Source organism: Schistocerca piceifrons, chromosome 2 (assembly GCF_021461385.2).
Source record: "Schistocerca piceifrons isolate TAMUIC-IGC-003096 chromosome 2, iqSchPice1.1, whole genome shotgun sequence".
Taxonomy (NCBI): domain Eukaryota; kingdom Metazoa; phylum Arthropoda; class Insecta; order Orthoptera; family Acrididae; genus Schistocerca; species Schistocerca piceifrons.
Genome location: NC_060139.1, coordinates 511,121,255 through 511,144,768, shown reverse-complemented (window position 1 = coordinate 511,144,768; position 23,514 = coordinate 511,121,255). Strand labels below are relative to the sequence as shown.

General features: G+C 41.8%; 1 protein-coding gene across 1 annotated transcript in view; it reads right to left on the bottom strand.

The window, feature by feature from the left end:
- Positions 1-23,514, bottom strand: part of LOC124777134 (juvenile hormone esterase-like) — a 170,856-nt gene that overhangs the window by 41,130 nt on the left and 106,212 nt on the right. The window contains exons 6-7 of the mRNA XM_047252427.1: positions 22,196-22,364; positions 6,134-6,306 (exon numbers count right to left, since the gene is read on the bottom strand). Coding sequence (XP_047108383.1) covers positions 6,134-6,306; positions 22,196-22,364 — 342 coding nt within the window. The remainder of the gene's footprint in view (positions 1-6,133; positions 6,307-22,195; positions 22,365-23,514) is intronic.

The following is a 23,514-nucleotide window of genomic DNA, read 5'->3' as shown; positions in this document are numbered from 1 at the left end:
ATGATCTTAATAGCATCAAGTCGTGGTACGATCAGTTAGAATATACCGATTAATAACTGCCTTAATGAAGACTACCCGGAAAATAATTAAAAAATTGTGCACTAAATACGCTCGAGATGGTACGAGTAGTTCCAAATTACACTTTCACCATTTCACATACAGAGGAAGCTTGGTTGTCCTACTGGTATCACATGTAATGTAGAGGGTGAGTCACCTAACGTTACCGCTGGATATATTTCGTAAACCACATCAAATACTGACGAACCGATTCCACAGACCGAACGTGAGGAGAGGGGCTAGTGTAATTATTTAATACAAGCCATACAAAAATGCACGGAAGTATGTTTTTTAACACAAACCTACGTTTTTTGAAATGGAACCACGTTAGTTTTGTTAGCACATCTGAGCATATAAACAAATACGTAATGAGTGCCGTTTGTTGCATTGTAAAATGTTAATTACATCCGGAGATATTGTAACCTAAAGTTGACGCTTGAAACCTCCGACGTTCAGTTGCGTGTTGTAACAAACACGGGCCACGGTCGTCTAGCAGCATCTGCAGGGACATGTTTACGATGACGACCGTGTTTACGAGTGTGGCTGTAGTGCACTGTTGTGGTTTGGTCTAGCTGTCGCAGTGTCCGCATGTAGAGCTTGCTGCTATTGTTATTCTGCATTCGTCTCCTCACGCAGACCAACTGTAGTACACCGTGTTACCATACGTCTGTGTTAGTGTAGTGTTGTAAGAACTGTGACCATGGTGTATTCGAACTCTGAAAAAGGCGGAGATGATACTCATCTATGGCGAGTGTCGACGAAATGCAGCTGAAGCCTGCAGGGTGTATGCAGAACGGTACCCGGACAGAGAGCATCCAACGTGCCGCACATTGCAAAACATCTACCGCCAACTGTATGCTACAGGTATGGTCGTAGCACGCAAACGGGTCCGTAAAAGGCCCGTCACAGGAGAAGCGGGTGCAGTTGGTGTGTTAGCTGCTGTTGCCATGAGCCCACACATGAGTACACGGGACATTGCGAGAGCCGGTGGACTGAGTCAAAGTAGTGTCATGCGCATACTGCATCGTCACCGCTTTCACCCGTTTCATGTGTCGCTACGTCAGCAATTACATGGTGATGACTTTAATCATCGAGTGAAATTCTGTCAATGGGCAATAACAGAGAATGCGTTGCAGTTCTACTTGTTTACCGATGAAGCGGGTTTCACAAAACACGGGGCAGTGAATCTACGGAGCATGCATTACTGGTCGGTGGACAATACTCGCTAGCTCAGACAGGTAGAGCGACAGCGACCGTGGACTGTAAATGTATGGTGCGGAATCATTGGCGACCACCTCATTGGTCCTCACTTCATTGCACGGGCCCAAACAGCTGCAACGTACATCGCGTTCCTACAGAATGATCTGCCAACGTTGCTCGAAAATGTCCCACTGGAAACGCGTCGACGTATGTGGTATCAGCATGATCTTGCACCTGCACATTCAGCAATTAACACTAGGCTGACCCTTGACAGGATGTTCGACGGGCGTTTCATAGGACGTGGTGGACGCATAAATAGGCCAGCCCGTTCTCCTGATCTGAGACCTCTGGACTTCTTTCTGTGGGGTACGTTAAAGGAGAATGTGTACCGTGATGTGCCTACAATTCCAGAGGAAATGAAACAACGTATTGTGGAAGCCTGCGGCGACATTACACCTGATGTACTGCGGCGTGTACGATATTCATTACGCCAGAGATTGCAATTGTGTGCAGCAAATGATGACCACCACATTGAACATCTATTGGCCTGACATGTCGGGACACACTCTGTTCCACTCCGTAATTGAAAACGGAAACCACGTGTGTACGTGTACCTCACCCCTCATGGTAATGTACATGTGCGTCAGTGAAAACGACAAATAAAAAGGTGGACGTAATGTGCTGTTCCAGTCTCTTCTGTACCTAAGGTCCATCACCGTTCCCTTTGGATCCCTACGTAATTCGGTGCTCTCCGATACACACGATCGAACAGCGAAGGAGTGGTACTCAAGCGTCAACTTTAGGTTACAATATCTCCGGGTGTAATTAACATTTTACAATGCAACAAACGGCACTCATTACATATTTGTTTACATGTTCAGATGTGCTAACAAAACTAACGGGGTCCCATTTTTAAAAAAACGTAGGTTTGCGTTAAAAAAAATACTTCCGTGCATTTTTTTATGGTTTGTATTAACCAGTTACACTAGCCCCTCTCCTCACGTTCGGTCTGTGGAATCGATTCGTCAGTATTTTATGTGGATTACGAAATACATCCAGCGGTAATGTTAGGTGACTCACCCTGTATACTGTCCTTACTATATGTATTGAGTCACTTACTCGATGAAAATAGTATAATGTCGAATACATTTTATGTGGAAACGCTACTTACAAGAATAATTACAGAAACTGAAAGAAAGAAAAACACATACAAAAATCTTCTTAAATGGGTCCACTCACATGTACAGCTACCTTGTCTCCTTGTCACTGTCATGTGCACTGACCGCTAAATATACAATTGTAGATACGCTGGCCACAAAGTTAACTCAAAGAAGGAAAAATACATCAACTAAGTTCGCAATATACAGTGATTCAAATTTCTTCATGTATTTGGTCTGAACTACGATGTTTTTACCGATTCCAGTGACCTTGTGCATTTTTTATAACTTGGATTTTAAGGACGCTATGTTATAATGTTGTTGTTGTTGTGGTCTTCAGTCCTTAGACTGGTCTGATGCAGCTCTCCATGCTACTCTATCCTCTGCAAGCTTCTTCATCTCCCAATACGTACTGCAGCCTACATCCTTCTGAATCTGTTTAATGTATTCATCTCTTGGTCTCCCTCTACGATTTTTAGCCTCCACGCTGCCCTCCAATACTAAATTGTTAATCCCTTGATGCCTCAGAACATGTCCTATCAACCGATCCCTTCTTCTAGTCAGGTTGTGCTACAAACTCCTCTTCTCCCCAATCCTATTCAATACTTCCTCATTAGTTACGTGATCTACCCATCTGATCTTCAGCATCCTTCTGTAGCACCACATTTCAAAGGCTTCTATTCTCTTCTTGTCCAAACTATTTATCGTCCATGTTTCACTTCCACACATGGCTACACTCCATACAAATACTTTCAGAAACGACTTCCTGACATTTAAATCTATACTCGATGTTAACAAAGTTCTCTTCTTCAGAAACGCTTTCTTGCCATTGCCAGTCTACATTTTATATCCTCCCTACTTCGACCATCATCAGTTATTTTGCTCCCCAAATTGCAAAACTCCTTTACTACTGTAAGTGTCTCTTTTCCTAATCTAATTCCCTCAGCATCGCCCGACTTAATTCGACTACATTCCATTATCCTCGTTTTGCTTTTGTTGATGTTCATCTTATATCCTCCCTTCAAGACACTGTCCATTCCGTTCAACTGCTCTTCCAAGTCCTTTGCTGTCTCTGACAGAATTACAATTTCATCGGCGAACCTTAAAGTTTTTATTTCTTCTCCATGGATTTTAATTCCTACTCCGAATTTTTCTTTTGTTTCCTTTACTGCTTGCTCAATTTCCAGGTTGAATAACATCGGGGAGAGGCTACAACCCTATCTCACTCTCTCACTCCCGTCCCAACCACTGCTTCCCTTTCATGTTCCTCGACTCTTATAACTGCCATCTGGTTTCTGTAAAAATTGTAAATAGCCTTTCGCTCCCTATATTTTAACCCTGCCACCTTCAGAATTTGAAAGAGAATATTCCAGTCAACATTGTCAAAAGCTTTCTCCAAGTCTACAAATGCTAGAAACGTAGGTTTGCCTTTTCTTAATCTAGCTTCTAAGATACGTCGTAGGGTCAGTATTGCCTCACGTGTTCCAACAGTTCTACGGAATCCAAACTGATCTTCCCCGAGGTCGGCTTCTACCAGTTTTTCCATTCGTCTGTACAGAATTCGCGTTAGTATTTTGCAGCCGTGATTTATTAAACTGATAGTTCGGTAATTTTCACTCTGTCAACGCCCGCTTTCTTTGGAATTGGAATTATTATATTCTTCTTGAAGTTTGAGGATATTTCGCCTGTCTCATACATCTTGCTCACCAGATGGTAGAGTTTTGTCAGGACCGGCTCTCCCAAGGCTGTCGGTAGATCTAATTGAATGTTGTCTACTCCCGGGGCCTTGATTCGACTTAGGTCTTTCAGTGCTCTATCAAATTCTTCACGCAGTATCGTATCTCCCATTTCGTCGTCATCTACATCCTCTTCCATTTCCATAATATTGTCCTCAAGAACATCGCCCTTTATAGTCCCTTTATATTCTCCTTCCACTTTTCTTCTTTCCGTTCTTTGCTTAGAACTGGGTTTCCATCTGAGCCCTTGATATTCATATAGGTGGTTCTCTTTTCTCCAAAGGTCTCTTTAATTTTCCTGTAGGCAGTATCTATCTTACCCCTAGTGAGGTAAGTCTCTACATCCTTAAATTTGTCCCCTAGCTATGCCTGCTTTGCCATTTTGCACTTACTGTCGATCTCATCTTTGAGACGTTTGTATTCCTTTTTGCCTGCTTCGTTTACTGCATTTTTATATTTTCTCCTTTCATCAATTTAATTCAATATTTCTTCTGTCACCCAAGGATTTCTGCTAGCCCTCGTCTTTTTACCTACTTGATCCTCTGCTGCCTTCACCACTTCATCCCTCAAAGCTATCCATTCTTCTTCTACTGTATTTCTTTCCCCCATTCTTGTCAATTGTTCCCTTATGCTCTTCCTGAAACCCTCTACAACCTCTGGTTCCTTCAGTTTATCCAGGTCCCATCTCCTCAAATTCCCACGTTTTTGCAGTTTCTTCAGTTTTAATGTACAGTTCATAACCAATAGATTGTGGTCAGAGTCTGATGTCTTCTAGTATCTCCTGGGTTGTTCCATGTATACAACCTTCTTTCATGATTCTTCTCGAATTCCAATCACCCATGACTATTAAATTTTCGTCTCGCTTCACTACCTGAATAATTTCTTTTATCTCATCATACATTCTTCAATTTCTTCGTCATCTGCAGTGCTAGTTGGCATATAAACTTGTACTACTGTAGTAGGCGTGGGCTTCGTGTCTATCTTGGCAGCAATAATGCGTTCACTATGCTGTTTGTAGTAGCTTACCCGTACTCCTATTTTTTTATTCATTATTAAACCGACTCCTGCATTACCCTTATTTGATTTTGTATTTATAACCCTGTATTCGCCTGACCAAAAGTCTTGTTCCTCCTGCCACCGAACTTCACTAATTCCTACTATATGTAATTTTAACCTATCCATTTCCCTTTTTAAATTTTCTAACCTACCTGCTCGATTAAGGGATCTCACATTCCACTCTCCGATCCGTAGAACGCCAGTTATCTTTCTCCTGATAACGACGTCCTCCTAGGTAGTCTCCGCCCGGAGATCCGAATGGGAGACTATTTTACCTCCGGAATATTTTACCCAAGAGGACGCCATCATCATTTATCCATACAGTAAAGCTGCATGCCCTCGGGAAAAAATACGGCCGTAGTTTCCCCTTGCTCTCAGCCGTTCGCAGTACCAGCACAGCAAGGCCGTTTTGGTTAATGTTACAAGGCCAGATCAGTCATTAATCCAGACTGTTGCCCCTGCAACTACTGAAAAGGCTGCTGCCCCTCTTCAGGAACCATATGTTTGTCTGGCCTCTCAACAGGTACCCCTCCGTGTGGTTGCACCTACGGTACGGCTATCTGTGTCGCTGAGGCATGCAAAAAATAGTTCAGATAGCTCTGAGCACTATGGGACTTAACATCTGTGGTCATCAGTCCCCTAGAACTTAGAACTACTTAAACCTAAGTAACCTAAGGACATCACAGACATCCATGCCCGAGGCAGGATTCGAACTTGCGACCGTAGCAGTCGCGCGGTTCCAGACTGAGCGCCTAGAACCGAGACATGCAAGCCTCCCCACCAACGGCAAGGTCTGTGGTTCATGGGGGGATGTTATAATAGAATATTTTAAACAAATGCTTCACTAAGTAAGAAGTTCAGTCTATATGAAAGTGTCGCTTTTCGCTTGCACGAAACGGAGAGCGGTAACTCTGTAAATATACTTACGTCTCCGTAGAGCTCGATAGTAGATCCATCTAGCCGCTTGTCACCGAAATACAAGCGCCTGATTTCTCTAGCTGTTGCCACACGGTCGTCTTTCTTCACAGGCAGGTTGCAGGGGAGCGCTTTATGGAAATTTGTGTTGATTTCACGCATCGCAGATTCGTTGTTGCTGATTGCTGCAGACAAAAATGGATGGATTAAAATTATTTTGTTTCTACGAAAACATAGACTCAGTTTCCTATTTCTGTACTATATTTACAATTCATTTTGATGCGACAATTCCTTTCCTGCTTCGTACTAATTGTAAACGCTGTGACCTCTCTAGGAATGTGTAACAATGAGAAGGTACTGGAGCAAAATTACGGCTCAGGCGGAAAGATGCTATACTATTTGTATCTAATATATACTGTTACATTAATGTGACCACATTCAAAAGCCTGAAAAACCATCTTTTGCAGCCCAGACCGCCGAGAGGCTTATAGGAAGAGAGCGAATGGAGTTCTGGAAGAGAGCGATAGGGATTTGTAGCCATACCGTCCTCAGTGCCGTGGGCAGCTGCACTAGGTTTCTCGGTTGCGGATCCATCGCACGAACAGCCCAGTAGAGGTGGTCCCGCAGATTCTACATTGAATTTAGACCCGGAGAGTTTGGTGGCCAGAGGACTACGGTAAACTCATCCAGGTGCAAGCTACGTGACGCGATGCCACCGTGCCGAGGAGAATAAACTACATTTAATGGTAGACAGGGTCCACAAGGATAGATGCACACTTGTGTTGGTCCTTAATGCCTTCCAGAATAACGAGATCATCCAGGGAATGGTACGATGACATTCCCCAGACCATTGTTCTATCAGACGTTTCATGCCATAATGCCAACGTTCTTCTGTCCGATGGACACAAAACTTGATTCACCTGAAAATCCCACCAGTCGCCACCCAGTGGAAGTCCTGTTGCGATATTTGCGCTCAAATTCCAGCCATTGTCGCCGATTAACCGCAGTTAGTAAGGGTGTATGACCTCTCCGGGGGACACCACCTTGACGAAGCACTGTCCATGCGGGTGGAGAGGCTTGTGTATCTGCGGGAAGCTGAGGGCTGTGCCGAAGGTAGAGGACCTACTGCTGGAAAGGCCTTAGCCGATGGATCAGACTAAGAGTGTCCCACACCGTCCCTTCTTCCCTATCCACTCCTAGTCCTATCCCATTCCCTGACCCAACCCGTGATGCGATCCATGCTGAGGGGTGCATGGCACATGGGAAGATGTGTCGCTAACGGAGCCTCAGGGATACCAGGCGACCTCACTGAGTAATTAGCCTTACACCGCACGGGGTATTCATGGTGTGGACCTTCTAGGTCCCCGAATCTCGTGGGACCAACATGGACACGACAAAAGAAAAAGAAACTTAGGGGCGAACTGAGACCTCAGATACTCAAACATCGGGGACTGAACCGATGGAAGGCACTACTGAATCAGGGTCTAGACCTGAGCCAGAAGTGGGAACTGTAACCGAGAAGCTAGACCAGATTAAGATCAAAGGCTTGTCTGGGGTCTAAGGGAGGAAGCTACTCAGGGAACAGAGGGGAAAGGAAGGAAAAGAATGGCTTCCTAAACACAAGTGGAGGGAAGTAAAGGGACTAGAATCCAAGACCCCCAGGAAAAAACTGGCTCAGGTTGAAGGGGACACGCAGATCCCCACAACGTCAAACACAGGTAGTAAGCTGATAAGGGAGGAATCAGAGACCTCCTCCTCCCTGGATAAGCGAGTCCAGAAAAAACCGAGGCGAAAAATAGGGAAACAGACTTATAGTACTGCGGTCTCGGTTCTTAGGATGGCAGTTATCCAGGAACGTTATCCACTGGTGGCCATTACCTCACAGCAGGAGGAACTAGTACAGATACCCCTCTTTGAAAAGATTGGGGGGGGGGGGGGGGCTGGCCCAGGTCCCAACTTGCAGGAGGGTCTATCTAGATTATGCACTCATTTTTGTCTGTGAGGGGGAGCACACAATAGAATGGCTCAAGGACAAGGTGCCCATGATATCCCCATGGGATGATACGAAGCTGCTGGTCAAGATGGCAGCGGAGATTCTTGAGACCGCAAAGATATCATTATGGATACTCAAGATCCTCAAGGAAGTCTCTCCCTAGACTCTGTTAGGGAAAATAGGGACCCAGAACCCAAAACTCCCGACAGAAGACTGGAGAGTGATTAACCAGAAGGTTGCTCCAGAAGGACGAACCCTGGTGGTGGAGGTTGGTGAGAAGTCCCTGAAGGCGATGCGGGAGCAGGACCTGAAACTGTTTTTAGGGTTCTCGCAGGTCACAGTGAGGGTTCTCAAAGACTTCGAAGATGGCAGTAAGACGGAGCCTAGAGGTGCTGTAGATTAATCTGCAGCACAGTATAGGGGCATCTGCTGCCCTGAGCCGCTGCCTAGGGAGACAAGAAGTGAATGTGGCCCTGATACAAGAACCCTATTTATACAAAGGGGGTGTATCGGGCTTCAGAGGCACTGGAGATAGGCTGATCCATGCTAGGAATCTAAGAAACTCCAGAACATGCATCTATGTTAGAAACGGCGTTTCATTCATGCCTATGTTGGATTTCTGCTCTAGGGACTTAGTGACCATCAAAATGCAGCAATGTGAGGAATGTATCACGAGGGAAATTGTCTTGGCCTCAGCATACCTTTCTTACAAAGACAGGTCTACCCCTCCCCTGGAGGTGAGGAGACTGGTAGAGACTTTCCATCAGCAAGGTGGCCAACTGCTGGTGGGGTGTAACGCCAGTACCCACGACCTAGTGTGGGGCAGCAAGGACACCAACAGTAGAGGTGAGTACCTTCTTGAATTCTTCTTAGCTAATAACTTAGAGGTCCTGAATAGGGGCAATGAACCTACGTTCAGGAATAGCAGAAGGGAAGAAGTAATTGACACAACATTTGCTTCCATGACGATGGGTAGCTTTGTCAAACAATGGTATGTGGTGTTGGAGCCATCCTCATCGGACCACATGTACATTAATTCAAGGTAGAAATGGGAATCATACAGACCATGACTTATAGAAATCACAGGAAAATAGACTGGGAAACATACAGGAGGGACCTTGACTTGGGCTTATCGGAAATTAAAACCACGATAAGGAAACCAGTAGAATTTGACGAAGTAGTAGAGGCTGTTACCTCCGCCATAGTGACCTCATATCAGGACAACTGCTCAATCACCACGAAGAGCACAAATAGGAGTGTTCTATGGTGGAACGACAAATTGGAAACGCAAAGAAAGTAGGTTCAGAGACTGTTTAATTTTGCGAGACGTAAAGGACAATGGGCTAAATATCGTGAGGCCCTTGTCAGTTACAATCTTGCAATAAGACATGCAAAGAAGGCATACTAGAAAGCATTCTGTGAGGAAGTGGAAGGCACGGCTGCTTAAGCCAGGCTTCACAAGATTCTCACTAGAGTACCAACTAATCCAGGAGGTACGTTGAGGAAGGAGGATGGGGAATATACAAAGACAGCACATGAGACACTGGAATTGCTCCTTAAAACTCACTTTCCTCAATATGCTCTGCTGGATGCCACAGACCAGTATGTGACCCCAGAGAGACAACGGTTCTCAGACACTCGAAGAGAGGACCTGGAATCGGCCAGGGAGTGTGTGAACTTCAACAAAATCCAGTGGGCGGTGGGAACATTCCGGCCGTTCAAGTCACCTGGCCCAGATCGAATTTTTCCAGCTCTCTTGCAACAGGCAGGAGGAAAGCTTATAAGAATCCTATGCAGGCTATTTACGGTTAGCTTAGCACCAGGAATCATTCCCAATGTTTGGAGGGTAGTGAAGGTTGTCTTCATTCCAAAGCCAGGGAGAATTGAGCATACCAAGGCCCAGGATACGAGACCAATCAGTCTGTCCTCCTTCATTCTCAAAACATTGGAAAAACTGGTTAATGTGTACGTTGGGGAGAGGAGGCTATGTAGGGTCCCTCTACACCTGAAACAACACGCATACCAACCAGGTAAATCATGTGAGACAGCTCTCCACCATCTGGTCGGGAAGGTGGAAAAAGCACTTCACTTCCAAGAAATAGCCCTCTGCATCTTTCTTGATATCGAGGGGGCCTTTAGTAACATGACCTTCGATTCCATTGCAATGGCAGCAGAGGTGCATGACCTGGGGACCACTATATGTAGGTGGACTAGAGCCATGCTTAGTGGAAGGAAGGTAGAGGCTACCATGATGAATGAAAAGATGGTAATTAAGACCACTAGAGGCTGCCCACAAGGAAGAGTTCTGTCTCCTCCGTTGTGGAATTTAGTGGTGAACGAACTCATTGAGGACCTAAATTCCCATCAATGCTTCTGCCAAGGATACGCAGATGACCTTGTCATAGTAATACTTGGCAAATTCACTGACACAGTCAGGAATATGGCACAAGGAGGGTTGAACATTGTGTAAAAATGGTGCATTAAACAGGATCTGAGAGTTAATCTTAAGAAGACTGTTGTGGTGTCATTCACGAAGGTATGTATTCAGCATGCAAGTTGGAATATAAAGCTCTTCTATGAAACTCTACCTGTGAAGGGGACAGTGAAATATCTAGGGGTAACCTTGGATGAGAAGCTAACTTGGACCCCTCATATTAAGAGCATCTGCTACAAGGCAAAAAGCATTTTAATGAGTACTAGGAGGGCTTGTAGCAAAAACTGGGGCCTAAGCCCCAGGGGTATGCACTGGATATGCACCACAGTGGTTAGACCTAGGATTTCCTATGGGTCTGTAGTGAGGTGGAAAAGACTGTGCGGCTGGTCCCAGCGGAGGTTCGAGCCCTCCCTCGGGCATGGATGTGTGTGTTTGTCCTTAGGATAATTTAGGTTAAGTTGTGTGTAAGCTTATGGACTGATGACCTTAGCAGTTAAGTCCCATAAGATTTCACACACATTTGAACTTTTGTGGTACAAGGAGGTGGAACAGTGGGTTGATGCTAAAGAGCTTGCTAAGGTGCAGAGATTGGGCTGCTAAGCCATAACAGGCGGAATTAGCAGCACATCAACCGCTGGAATGGAAGCCATGCTGGATATGCCTCCACTTCACCTTTGGGGTAACATGGAGGCAGCAGCTGGGTCATACAGACTTAAAACTGGCCAAAACTGGGTCTCATTCGGATATCCAGAACCATATACTGACATAGTGAGTGAGGTAAATATAGGTATGACTGGGGAAATGCCCGCTGGCTATATGATAACTCCGACCTGCTTCGACAAGCCTTACAACATAATAATTGGAAGTAGGGAGCAGTGGGAGAAAAGAGTTCAACACCGTATGGTTCACCGATGGGTCAAAACAGATCAAGGCGTTGGGGCAGGGTTGTACAGGGTTCAGCCAAGACAGCAGAGCAGCATCTCTCTAGGGAAACTGGCCTCTGTATTCCAAGCTGAAATTACTGCAATCAGGGCATGTGTGGAGGAGAATAAGAGTAGGTGCTACAATGACCGTAGCATCTACATCTATTCAGACGGCCAGGCAGCCCTAAAATCATTGGCAGCTCCTGCAACAAGATCTAAGATTGTTGCAGATTGGCCGTCCAGAGTGGCTGAGCGGGTCTAGGCGCTCACTCTAGAACCGTGCGTCCGCTACGGTCGCAGGTTCGAATCCTGCCTCGGGCTTGGATGTGTGTGATGTCCTTAGGTTAGTTAGGTTTAAGTAGTTCTAAGTTCTAGGGGACTCATGACCTCAGCAGTTGAGGCCCATAGTGTTCAGAGCCATTTGAACCATTTGTTGCAGATTGCCACAGGGCTCTGGTGGAGCTAGGGGGAAGCAATATGGTGTACCTAATGTGGATCCCAGACTACTCAGGGATTTGTGGCAATGAACAAGCCGATAGATTGGCTAGGATGGGGGCAACAACTCCATTTATTGGGCCGGAACCTGTCTTGACAATCACCAAGTCTATGATCAAATTAGAACTACGGAACTGGCTTAGGAAACAGCACGTAGGATATAAACAAAAACATGGTTAGGTAATGATGCCCATGCCATGTTTTAAAAGAAGCTCTGCAATATTGGGATTGAACAAGAAAGAGATCAAACTAGTGACTGGACTGATGACCGTCCATGGGAACATAAAAAAACACCTACACACAATGGGTATAATGAAAGAGGACCCTAAATGTAGGATTTGTGATGAGGGTGAAGAAACTGCATCACACCTAATCTTTGAATGCATGGCACTGGAGAGTAAAATATACAGAATCTTAGGGACAAGTAGACCAGAAGAAATTGTGTCTAACAAAAAACTAATAAAGTGACTCCTTGCACTATTTAATGGAAATGGTTGGCTTTAATAGATATACAGGGAGCGATACGGCATAATAAACCTAGTTTCGGTGCGGGCAGTGGCGGGTTACACCTAAGATGTCTTAGCTCTCCCGTTAAAATCAATCAATCAAGGATGTATGAACCACAGAGCTGCCACAGAGGCCCGTACACAGGAATGTTCGCCGAACGTCGTTGAGGAGGTGCTGTTAATAGTCTCTTGGCTCATCTACACGGTCAGTTGCTCAACAAGTGCATGTCTTTCCGCCCGTACCCATCTCAGTAGCCGCCGCTCACCCAATCTCTATGGCGGAGGTACACCAAAGTGCCCGTTTTGGATAGCGCCATTTTGCCATGCTCGGTATACTTTAAGTACGGCGGCATGCACACAGTTTACGAACTTAGCCGTTCCGGAAATGTTTCCGCACTTAGCCCGAAAGCCAATGATCAAGTCCTTTAGGACGTCAGATAAATTACTCCGTTTCCGCATTACGACGACTACACTGTTTTCCACCCCACTCCCCCCCCCCCCCCCCCAGCCCGCAATACATATCCTCCGCTGCTAGTGATGCCACCTGCCATGTGTGAGCGGTTATTTGACGTTGACATCGAACGTGGGCAATGGTTGCATAAATGTGAATGAATAGTGTCATACAGTCCAGTGAAACAATGAGCATTTCTGAAGCGAAAAGTTTCAAAATCTAATGTTTCCCACAATATTTTCGGACCCCACAACAGAAATTTCTTCTCCGAGCATGAGAACCAAATCTGATTTATTTTCTTCTGAATTTTCACTTTCAAAAATGTGATACTTAGTTTGGAGGAGGTAGACCAGATAAAAGGTAATGAACTCAGTGATAAAATGAAATTGACGTAAATGGAATTTAAAGTAAAACTAGTTTCCAGAGATACATAACGGTATGAGCGAAACGTAACAATCGTGTGAATCAGCACTGTTATATGATTTACCTCTTGCACATTTACTGCATTCACTTTTAAAGCAATGGATTGTGTCTGTTTCCTATAATAGCATTATCGATGCTAAAATGGTAACAGTTGCAATGATTTCACTTTAATAATTTATAGCTGTGGTTATTTCATTTTGTTAACAGCGTGTAAAGCACATGTGCATAAATTTCCGCAACAAGAAACTTGTGAAAATTCACTCAACCAGTGATAAATAACGCTGGGGATCTCAGTGCGGGGATATCCTTGTGCTGTGCGTAATTCACGAATGAACTTTTCGAAAAACCGAAAAATATAAAAGGGTTACGTGGCCCTTACAAGTGCGACCACGAAGAATTACGTTTGAATGAGAAACCCAGCACCTCTATTTGAATCTGAAGTTAACTACAGCATCAGGTCACCACAAGTTCACCCAGCATTTCTGTGTCGATGGGAAATCTGGATTTGACGTCAACAACAACAGCAGCAACAACTTACCACAATTCAAAATCTGTGTGGTGTAACAAGACCATAAGTACAGTATTTACGATTTTTATTTTAACCACTGAAGTGTTTCCTGTATGTTATTCTTTCATGAGTACTTATATATTTGTGCAATAATGTCTAACCAAGAAGTGACGGGAGAACGTCAAACTGACAAACATTAAGGGGGTAAACACTGTGTCGGATTTTAATGGTAGGTCTTAACGAGATGGAAGGAACATTTTTGATTCAATTCGACTTTTAATAAATTCAGTATATCGAACGAAGTAACGTATAATAAAAGGAAATTTCAGATATGATCTGAAGGGGGAGAATGTGGGCAAAAGAAATTAATTATAGAATGAATGATTTAGTTCAAATATCAAAACAATACCTTACCTAGAGAAGTGATTCAGATCCAAAACGGATACTAAGAAGGTAAAGTTTTTGAAAGAAAAACAGGAAAATGAGAAAAGGTTCAAAAATGTAAATAGAAAGATATTAGCAGGGGAAAGGGAAACAAAAAAAACAAATTACATACGTAAATGAAGTGTTTCAAACAGAAATAATAGCGCTCAGTAACAGTACAGACACCCAGATAGATGCGGTGTCCAGCAAAGTACAGAGTGACTATAATTAAGGTTAAACTTTCAAACCGCGGTAGAAATAACACCACTGGTCAGAATGACATCAAATTGAAACGGAATCTTATCACAGATGGGGGAAAACGTATGGCAGAAGAAAAATAAATACTTACAAAATGTAGCAATAGATGGCGCTGAGAGCACCGTAATGTAATAGTGGTCGACTACAAATGACAAATGAGTCATACAACAATGCCTAAGATGTTCGTTTGACGTTAAACAAACTGTACTACTCAGTGTGCACGGATGTACAGGTCTGATACTGTTAGATAGGTAATCCCATCCACCACGGTAACGTCATATCACATCGGATAGGAAAAACCTGTTTTTAATTGTCCTGAAGCCAAAAACCGCAGAAAAAGAATCACTCACATAGGTTTTTTTATTGTCCTGAGGCCAAAAACCGCATAAAAAGCATCAATCACATTGGTTTTTAATTGTCCTGAGGACAAAAACCGCAAAAAAACATTAATCCAAATCAAATCGGATTATCAATTTCCGTGTAACTGGCGCAAACCATGTTCAATATGCTGTCCATCGTTTCCTGCAACAAGTAGATATCGAGGAACAGCATGTTCCACAAGTGATCGAAATGTTTTCGGGATCACGTTCAGAATGTGTTGCGCAATGCGTGCTTTAAATGCAGCTAAGTTTGCAGTCGGAACATTGAATACAACATCTTTCAGACAACCCCAGAATCGGAAGTCACACGGATTAAGATCAGGTGATCGGGACGGCCAGGCTGTAGGGAAATGGCAGCTGATAATTCTAGCATTTCCGAAATGGCGCTTCAGCAGCTGCGTAACTGGATTTGCAGTGTGCGGAGGTTCGCCATCTTGCATAAAAATGGCCCCATCCACACATCCACGCTGTTGGAGAGCTGGAATGACGTGGTTGCGCGAAAGACACTCACAGCACTTAACAGTGACGGTAGAGGTAACAGGACCGGAAGCACCTGTCTTTTCAAAAAAAATATGGCCTAAGAATAAATGATGCCGTAACCCCAAGCTACATACTGACTATTCAGGATGAATTGGTACTGGTTGATTTACGTGTGAATTTTCTGTTGCCCATATTCGACAACTGTGTGTATTGACATATCCTGTCAGATGGAAGTGGGCTTCGTCTGTCCACAAAATCTTCTACGGCCAGTCATTGTCCACTTCCACGCGAGCAAGAAATTCTAAAGCAAAGATGTCTCTGGTAGGTAAACAGGAAGCAACTCGTGCACAGGGATAATTTTGAATGGATGCAAAGAAGGATGTTTTGTAGGATTTTACGCACCGTGTTACCGGGTATGTCCAGAGTTCGGGCAATTCTCCGAGCACTACACATTTGCACACCGCCACTCGTCTCCTTCTGCATTGCTGTGGACACTGCTTCCACTGACGTCGAATAAATTCGTTTCCTCCCTCTACCAGGTTGCAAACCAAAAGAACCCGTCGTTTCGAATTTCCGAATCATTTCCTCCAGACCCACTGCAGTAATCGGACAAACGCCTTATCTCAAACCCTTTAGTGTGTGGACCTTCTGGAGAGCGACGCGTGGACAGTCATCATTCCCGCAATACAGCTATACAAGCAGAGAACGAACCTGCATAGAGACAGTCGCAGGCACGAAAGGAGAAAAAGCCGTGTACCCGCCCCGTTTATACCAAATGTAATAGGTCGTACTCATGACAGGTGTTTTCTATTACGTATTCTGACACATACAGCGCCATCTAATTTCACACTTTTTTTCCCTCTGCCACACGTTTTCCACCTTCTCTGATAATATTTCGTTGCAATACAATGTCATTCTGACCAGTGGTGTTATTTCTACAGCGTTTTGAAAGTTTAACTTGAATTATAATCAACCTGTAGGTAACCTAAACAAAGCTGTTACTCATAGCGATATCTTGCAAACTGAAGATCTTAGTGAAGTTACGAAGTAATTGAATATTCTGCAGGAAACTGTTGGTTCATATTATTTAAATAGTTGTGGTAATGATAGCTTGTGGGCAAACATACCTATAAAATGTTTCTCAGGCGAGGAAATAATACCATCATGCAGATTTCATTCAGCACTTTAGAGATAACTTTCCCCCTGGGGTATCAGATGACCAGAAAATTAATTTCGGCCAATGACTTATATATGTAGAATCTCTTTCAATGGGAAACCAAATTAGTTTGATCGAAATTACTCATGTTTAATCTGAAATGCGTTTTCTTAGCAAGTTATGGTCTGAGGGCTACGTAAACAAGAATTCAAAAGGAATTCTTGGATGAGCCTTGCTATAGAGGAAACAAGAAATCGTGAAGAAATTGTGTAACAGTCTGCTGAAAAAAATGGCCCATTTAGAATGACCTTCAGGTTTCCTAATCCTGATTGCTACGCTATGGAAGCATTTACCTGAAAGGCTGCACTGGGACAGGGTGAGTGCTCCTACTCAATTAACGAAAGAGTTTCTTGATTACAGGGAAAATTAGATATGTAACTGGTACATAAAACTAGCATAATCAAAATTGAAGCAAACTTACATCATGGGAGTGAAATTATAACGGAAATCCCTCATAATATGCAGAAGTTACTACCAACAATAATTTTAGAAGCAATAATAATGGCAACAGGTGACATAGAGAGGAAGTCGTAGAGGCAATGTGGGTAACTGAGATTGTTGAAGACTGGAATGGGAGTAACTACGGGAACCAAACAGAAGCTGATTATCTCAAGTCTGGACGTGGAAGTGCTGAGGTGGAAAACTAGATGTCATTCAGGTGATGGTCTGTAACTGTTAAGCAAAGAATAAAGGAGAAAATTATTCCACAGCACACTGATAGTTACGGTTCAGGATGACTCAGGTTTAGCAAAGCGATTCAGCAGAATATCCAGTAAATAACATGTCAATTATCAGAATATTTTGGGAAAACACATACGGTGATAACTTTGTGAAGTTAGATACTCAGAATTCAAGTGAGGAATACACTTTGGAGGAGTTTGTCTTAGCTCGATTTTTCAGGTGGCTTGATAGTAATGACATAAAGGGGAAGGTGGAAACAAAAGAATCCACAAATGATGATCTAGCTATTTGTTAACTGACACTGACTAGTGGTAAATATATACAACCTAGTGCTTTAAGAAGACTAGCGTAACCTTTGACAGTGACAGTGAAAAGTTGTTTTTTATTACATGTAAAATATGAATGAGTAATGATAGTCAGCTTACTCAAATCAAGATTGAGAGAGTTGAAGGAAATTTTACAAATCTAACTATCAGATTTGGTAGGACAAACGTTAGAGGTACATTGGCAACCAGCTGAAAAGTAAAGCGAAAACTGAAGTAAACCGTTTACATATCAATATTATTGATGAACAACTACGTGAATTAGATGTAACGTTAAACATAACGAAAAATGAAGAACACCCCTGTGTAGTAACATAAATTTTCATAACAGTCAAAGGAATCGAGCATTTAAATCTATAGAAGGTTATCTTTTTGTTGAAAATACAGAAGTAGTTACAGTAGATGAATCTGGCAGTGCTATTATAAACATAAAAACAATTGTTTGGGAAATGAGGTATTAAGGTGTCAAGAAAAGCCATGTCGGATGACTGCTGAACTCAGACAATACTTTGATGTATACATTGCAACTTAGGTGGTCATGGAAAATTCCCATGGAAATGCATATAGAACTAGGATATTCCAAATCTAAAAAACTTCTTGGACTATGAAACATCACAGAATTTAAATCATTTAAACAGGCTGATATTTGAAACCCTGAATGTAATGTTTCATCTAAATATGTTCTCTTCAGTTGAAACTTCCAGGCTGAGAGGCGGTGGTCAATATATAAAATTTCCACCTAACTAGCTACTGCCGGACGACCTCAGAAGATGTCTCGCGCAGATGGAGACGAAACGTTACATGGAAATTTTATATATCGACCACGGCCTCTCAGCCCATAAGTTTCAACTGAAGACAACACCGGCTGTGAGAGCCTACATTGTATGATTAAATATGTACCGTTTAGTATCTCACATGATATGACTGACTTGTTCATTTTATATATTCACTAAGCGAAGTATTTATCTGGTGCTAATTAAATCAGTCAAATTTCTACTGTTTATTTCGATTTATGTGAGAACAGTATTTCACACTGCACACGTCTAATATACATAGTTGAATTGAATACTACATTCTGCAGCCTCATCATACTGGAGGAAATAAAAACAAATTTAGAAAATAGATCATATCACCTGCATTATTAAGCTAAGTCAGTCATTGCTTCTCAGTTAAAGCGCTGTGGTAAGGTAAAACAAAATTATATATATTCGATGCTATTAAGTAATCGAACCAACCCTTGCTTAAAATCTTACTCTCAAGCGCATTTCAAATGAATGTAAGTTTATTTGTTTTAATTAATGTGTTCGCTATAAACAGGATGTTCATTTACCTAACTGCACTGCAAAATCTACTCTGCAGCACAGCCTCTGAGTGCCGTTAAAGACGTAAAATGTCAGAAGGTTTCAAGACCATGCAGTGCTTTCATAAGTCGTTAGCTTAAATCCTAACCTCTGCATTAGTACCACCATTGACTTGATAGTGATACCTACTTTTGCTTTGTAGGGAAAAGCTATCTTCAAAGTAGTTCAGGTAAGATGTGGTATATGCACCACAATGAGCACATAAGATGAGATTGGACAGTTCTAGCACACAGTAAGATTTGATGCTACATCTCACACGATAATTGAAATTTACTACAGCCACGTCCTTCATTGGTACCAACGAATAACATAAAGTTCCGTTAAAAAGTAATTTTAACTAATCAATGATTGTATTTATAGAAATTCTAAATGTCTTGTTTCTGTAATAGTCATTTCTTTCTTGGCTGTCATCAATTTACAAAACGCTACATTTTTTTCTATTGAACAAGAACTTAGGTATAATACATTTTTGGATGTTTCATAAAAGTTAATGTGATATAAATTTTATTTGCAAATACGCTCAAATTAATTTGTTTGCAAATTATTTTATTCTGCAGTGTAACATACGTATTTTGTCTACTTATTTATATAAAAATCCAATTTTTTTTGGTCATTTCATCCCTTTGCAAAATGTCAAACTAAATTCGGTTGAACAAAGGCGTGAAACATAGTCTTAGGCATTCCATAGTAATTTACACAGCACAAGAGTTCTAGGTACTCATGAACATTTTTGTTATCTCTGCAAAGTGTTTTATGGCATTTCTTATTAGGGAGGCAGTTGATATTTGCATAAAGAGATATATAATTGTTTGAAAGAAATTATTACTACTAAGTGATAGAATTTGGCGACTAACTTTACACTTTGGTAAAATTCTGGGGGTACTGACACATAATTTAAGAACTATTTATCGATTATCGAAGATAATTCGATCACAACATCTTGGAAACAACTCTTTGATCCTAAACTAAGATGATATTTCGTAAATTCCATTTTTGGTATTTGCGAGACATGTTTTAAATAACAACACGAAGTTGCAGTTTGCTTGCTGATTCTATATATGCTAAGCAAAAATTCTGAAATTGTATATTGAAGTCTCTAATAGTAATCCATATTTCGAATGTTGAAACCTGATAAATCCATTACCTCATATTATGCTACCATACATTGAGGGCCTATAACAAGTAAAGGTCACAAAAGGATAATTTTTTTGGAGGGGACCTACATTTTTGGCTAATTAAATTGTATCAGATGTGAACAAACAACTGTGCAACGCCATATCTGCAGTCCAATTAAAACGTGTTTTCAAACATATAGACCATTCAATTAATGTTGGGGTGCATAAGATAATGTTTTCATCTATAAATGAATCGCAAATGCATCATGTGAATTAATACTAACCAAATACTTTGACATATTAGTCTGAGTTTTAAATTACCCATAACATTCGAAATGTCACTGTCACGCAAAATCTTAAACCGGTTTTGGAATCAGCACAACAATTGTTTTAAAATAATGCACTGAAAACCACATTTGACAGCGGTTTAAATTTCGTAAATATTAATTTGGTTTATTTTGCTGAGATGGTAGAAGTATTTGTGGAAGGAATAAATTACTTAAATATTATTGCCACCACGTTTTCATACATTTCGACTCATACAACAGGCAAAAGGGCAGTCTTTTCTGTATCAGAAGTATTATAACTTAAAATATTGCTTGCCAAGAGGCAGCTTACTTCTATTATAAGGTACAGCGTAGTTTTTTAGGGGATCCTACAGGCACTTCAATGTGAGATGACACTAGGGCAGGAGGAGGAGGAGGGGATTAGAGTTTAATGTCTTATCAACACCAGGTCGCAAGAGACGGAGCACTCGGATTAGGGAAGAATGGAGAAAGAAAACGGTGTTGCCCTTCCGAAGGAACCATCTCATCATTTGCCGCAAGCAATTGAGGGAAATCACGGAAAACCTAAATCAGGATAGCTTGATATGGATTTGAACCGTCATCTTCCAGAACGCGAGTCCAGCTTGGTAACCACTGCGCTATCGCGCTTGAGAACGTTGGGGCAGGTTGTGGGATCAACAATTAGTGTAATTCCTTGTGACTTTCTGCCAAAATTAAGTTGACAACACTGAAATAACATGGCTGATAGTTGTTATACTCGCTCCCGTGACTGTGATTTCTGTGAACTGTTTTTGCGAATAAACCATGTATTCTGAATTAATGTGTCTACTTGTTTATTAATACGTTTAATACAGCACCTTTATTACAAGGAAACTGGAAACAATCTCCTGGAATGTTCTACAGTAAAAGTAACCCATCGATGTATTCGATGAAATCCATTATATGGATTTCTGATAATTTAATTCATGGAGACTCAGATTTTACTTGACCTCAGACACACGGTGATAGGTAATGTTACAAGCTATACAATCTATTACGGAACAGAGACATCAAGTATTTTAGTGGTCGGGCATAAGATAAAAGTTTTAGGGAATAAAAACTTGTAGCTCTACAACTGTAACAATTTGTTCGTTAACATATTATCTGTAAATGACAGCTGATTCTCCGTTTGCAAAACACTTGCTCCGTCGCCATCTGGTATACCAGTTACTGATCACTCCATCGTTTCCTTGGACATCTCTGATCTTTCTTATCGTGGTCACTTTTAAGAACACCATAATGCTGGTACTGTACAGAGTATGTTCTGCTCTGATGAGATTATGAGATTAACAGGCAAACTTCAAAGCATTCGCCAGGAATTGGTGTTGATAGTTCTAATTTCTTATTTAATCTACGAAGGTCTTTTTAATGAAATCTCTATGTTTCTTTCTCTTACTCTCAATATTAACGATAGGGGAAGCTACAGTGTCCTATCTAGTCATTTCCTATAAGCTCTTGTATCTCCAGATAGGTTTCTATTCTCTTGGAATCGCTTTATTACCTTGCTGTAGTTCTTATAAATTGAATCAAGTATATTAACACAGTGATAATTTCTATGTTAGTTGTTGAGCCATCTGTCCACTTTTTACACTAGATGCATGTGTGTTTGCTCCCCAGGGAGACCATCACAATTTGTTACAGAGAGAGAAACGTAAGGACAAGCAGGGAAATGATTTATCCTCTCGCTATTGGTTACTTTTCTAATGGGACTTATATTTCGTTACTAACTAAGATTTGGCACTACAGTTTACAGACCAGTAGCGGTTTTCTATACATACCTAGCAGAAACAAGATTCCCTCGCGTGAGTTGATTCCAAAAATTATCGGAATTCTGTGGAACTTCCCGTTCTTGAGGAGCTCCAGTGGATGCTCAGTAAGGACAGCGCCTGGTGCACTCTCCGGCTCGATGGTGGGCAAGAACGCGAAGAGGTCCAGCTTCAGCTTGTCCTGTGATTTTAAGGAATCAGATTAATACAGCTGGCATTTTTAAACAATTTCTACAAGCCATTTCACAGATTTGTTTTTCGAAAAAACTAAGTTTTTGCTGCGAATAACGTACAAAGCATTTAAAGGATAATCTCTATGTTAGAGAAACAGACTTCGTCCTGCTTTCACTTTCATTACATAGTTTTGTCCATCATTCCAAATTTGCTTTTATTCTGATCTTATATAACTACTTCACATTTTAAAAATTCCTAGGGATTCCTGATGGGAAGAAATGTCACCTCAAATATATACAGTTTCAGCTACAGTATCCGACGTATGAAAGAAAGAACTCTATAAATTTCGAGCCAAATGTCGGCACACATGGTTTAATACCTTGTACAGAAGGAATAAAATAGGTCGTTATTCATTTGTTTTTCAGAGAATTTAATTTAGAAAGATAGGTAGCACTTTTTTATTAAAATTTTATTGTCATCTTTCTAGCGATTTTTCATTGGGTGTGGTTAGATTCTTTACAGTGTGTATGACATAATGGTAACAAAAGGTATGATGGTGTGCTCCAGAAAAATAGTCATAATGTATAAAAAAATATATATTGTCTTTTCTTGCGCTACCACTTATGCTACTTAATCTAACTTAAAAATCTAACAAACACATAAAGAGTGAAAAGTAATTCACTTCTACGTCGGCTGTGCAGGTGGGCGCCGCGATTGCCGGTCGAACGCTCCGATGCGTTTGTTTTGAGGCCTTTGTGACCCCGGAAGACTAATTGGACTGACTGCCACAGCTTTATGCTTCCCTAATTATTTGATGGCAACTGAAGATGAAGCTGTAGACTTCGAAACTTGTGTCGTAAAAAAGAAATTTCTGGCAAGTGAAGCGAATTTTTGTTCTATTAATATGTTCCTCAGTTGCCGCCGTTCTCCTGGTCACATATTTGGTAGAAAGCTATAGATGGAATATTGTTTTAATTTATTGACTTCCGGAAAGTGCCCATATAGCTATCTCAACTCTGGAAACGTTATAATTCGTTTAAAATTACTTGATGGTCAACACTTCACCGGCTGGAGCCGGTTTCCCCCACTCAGAGCGCTCATCGTCGCGCCCGAACCGTTCACCATTGCCAAACTGCCAACACCATTGGTGTTCACCA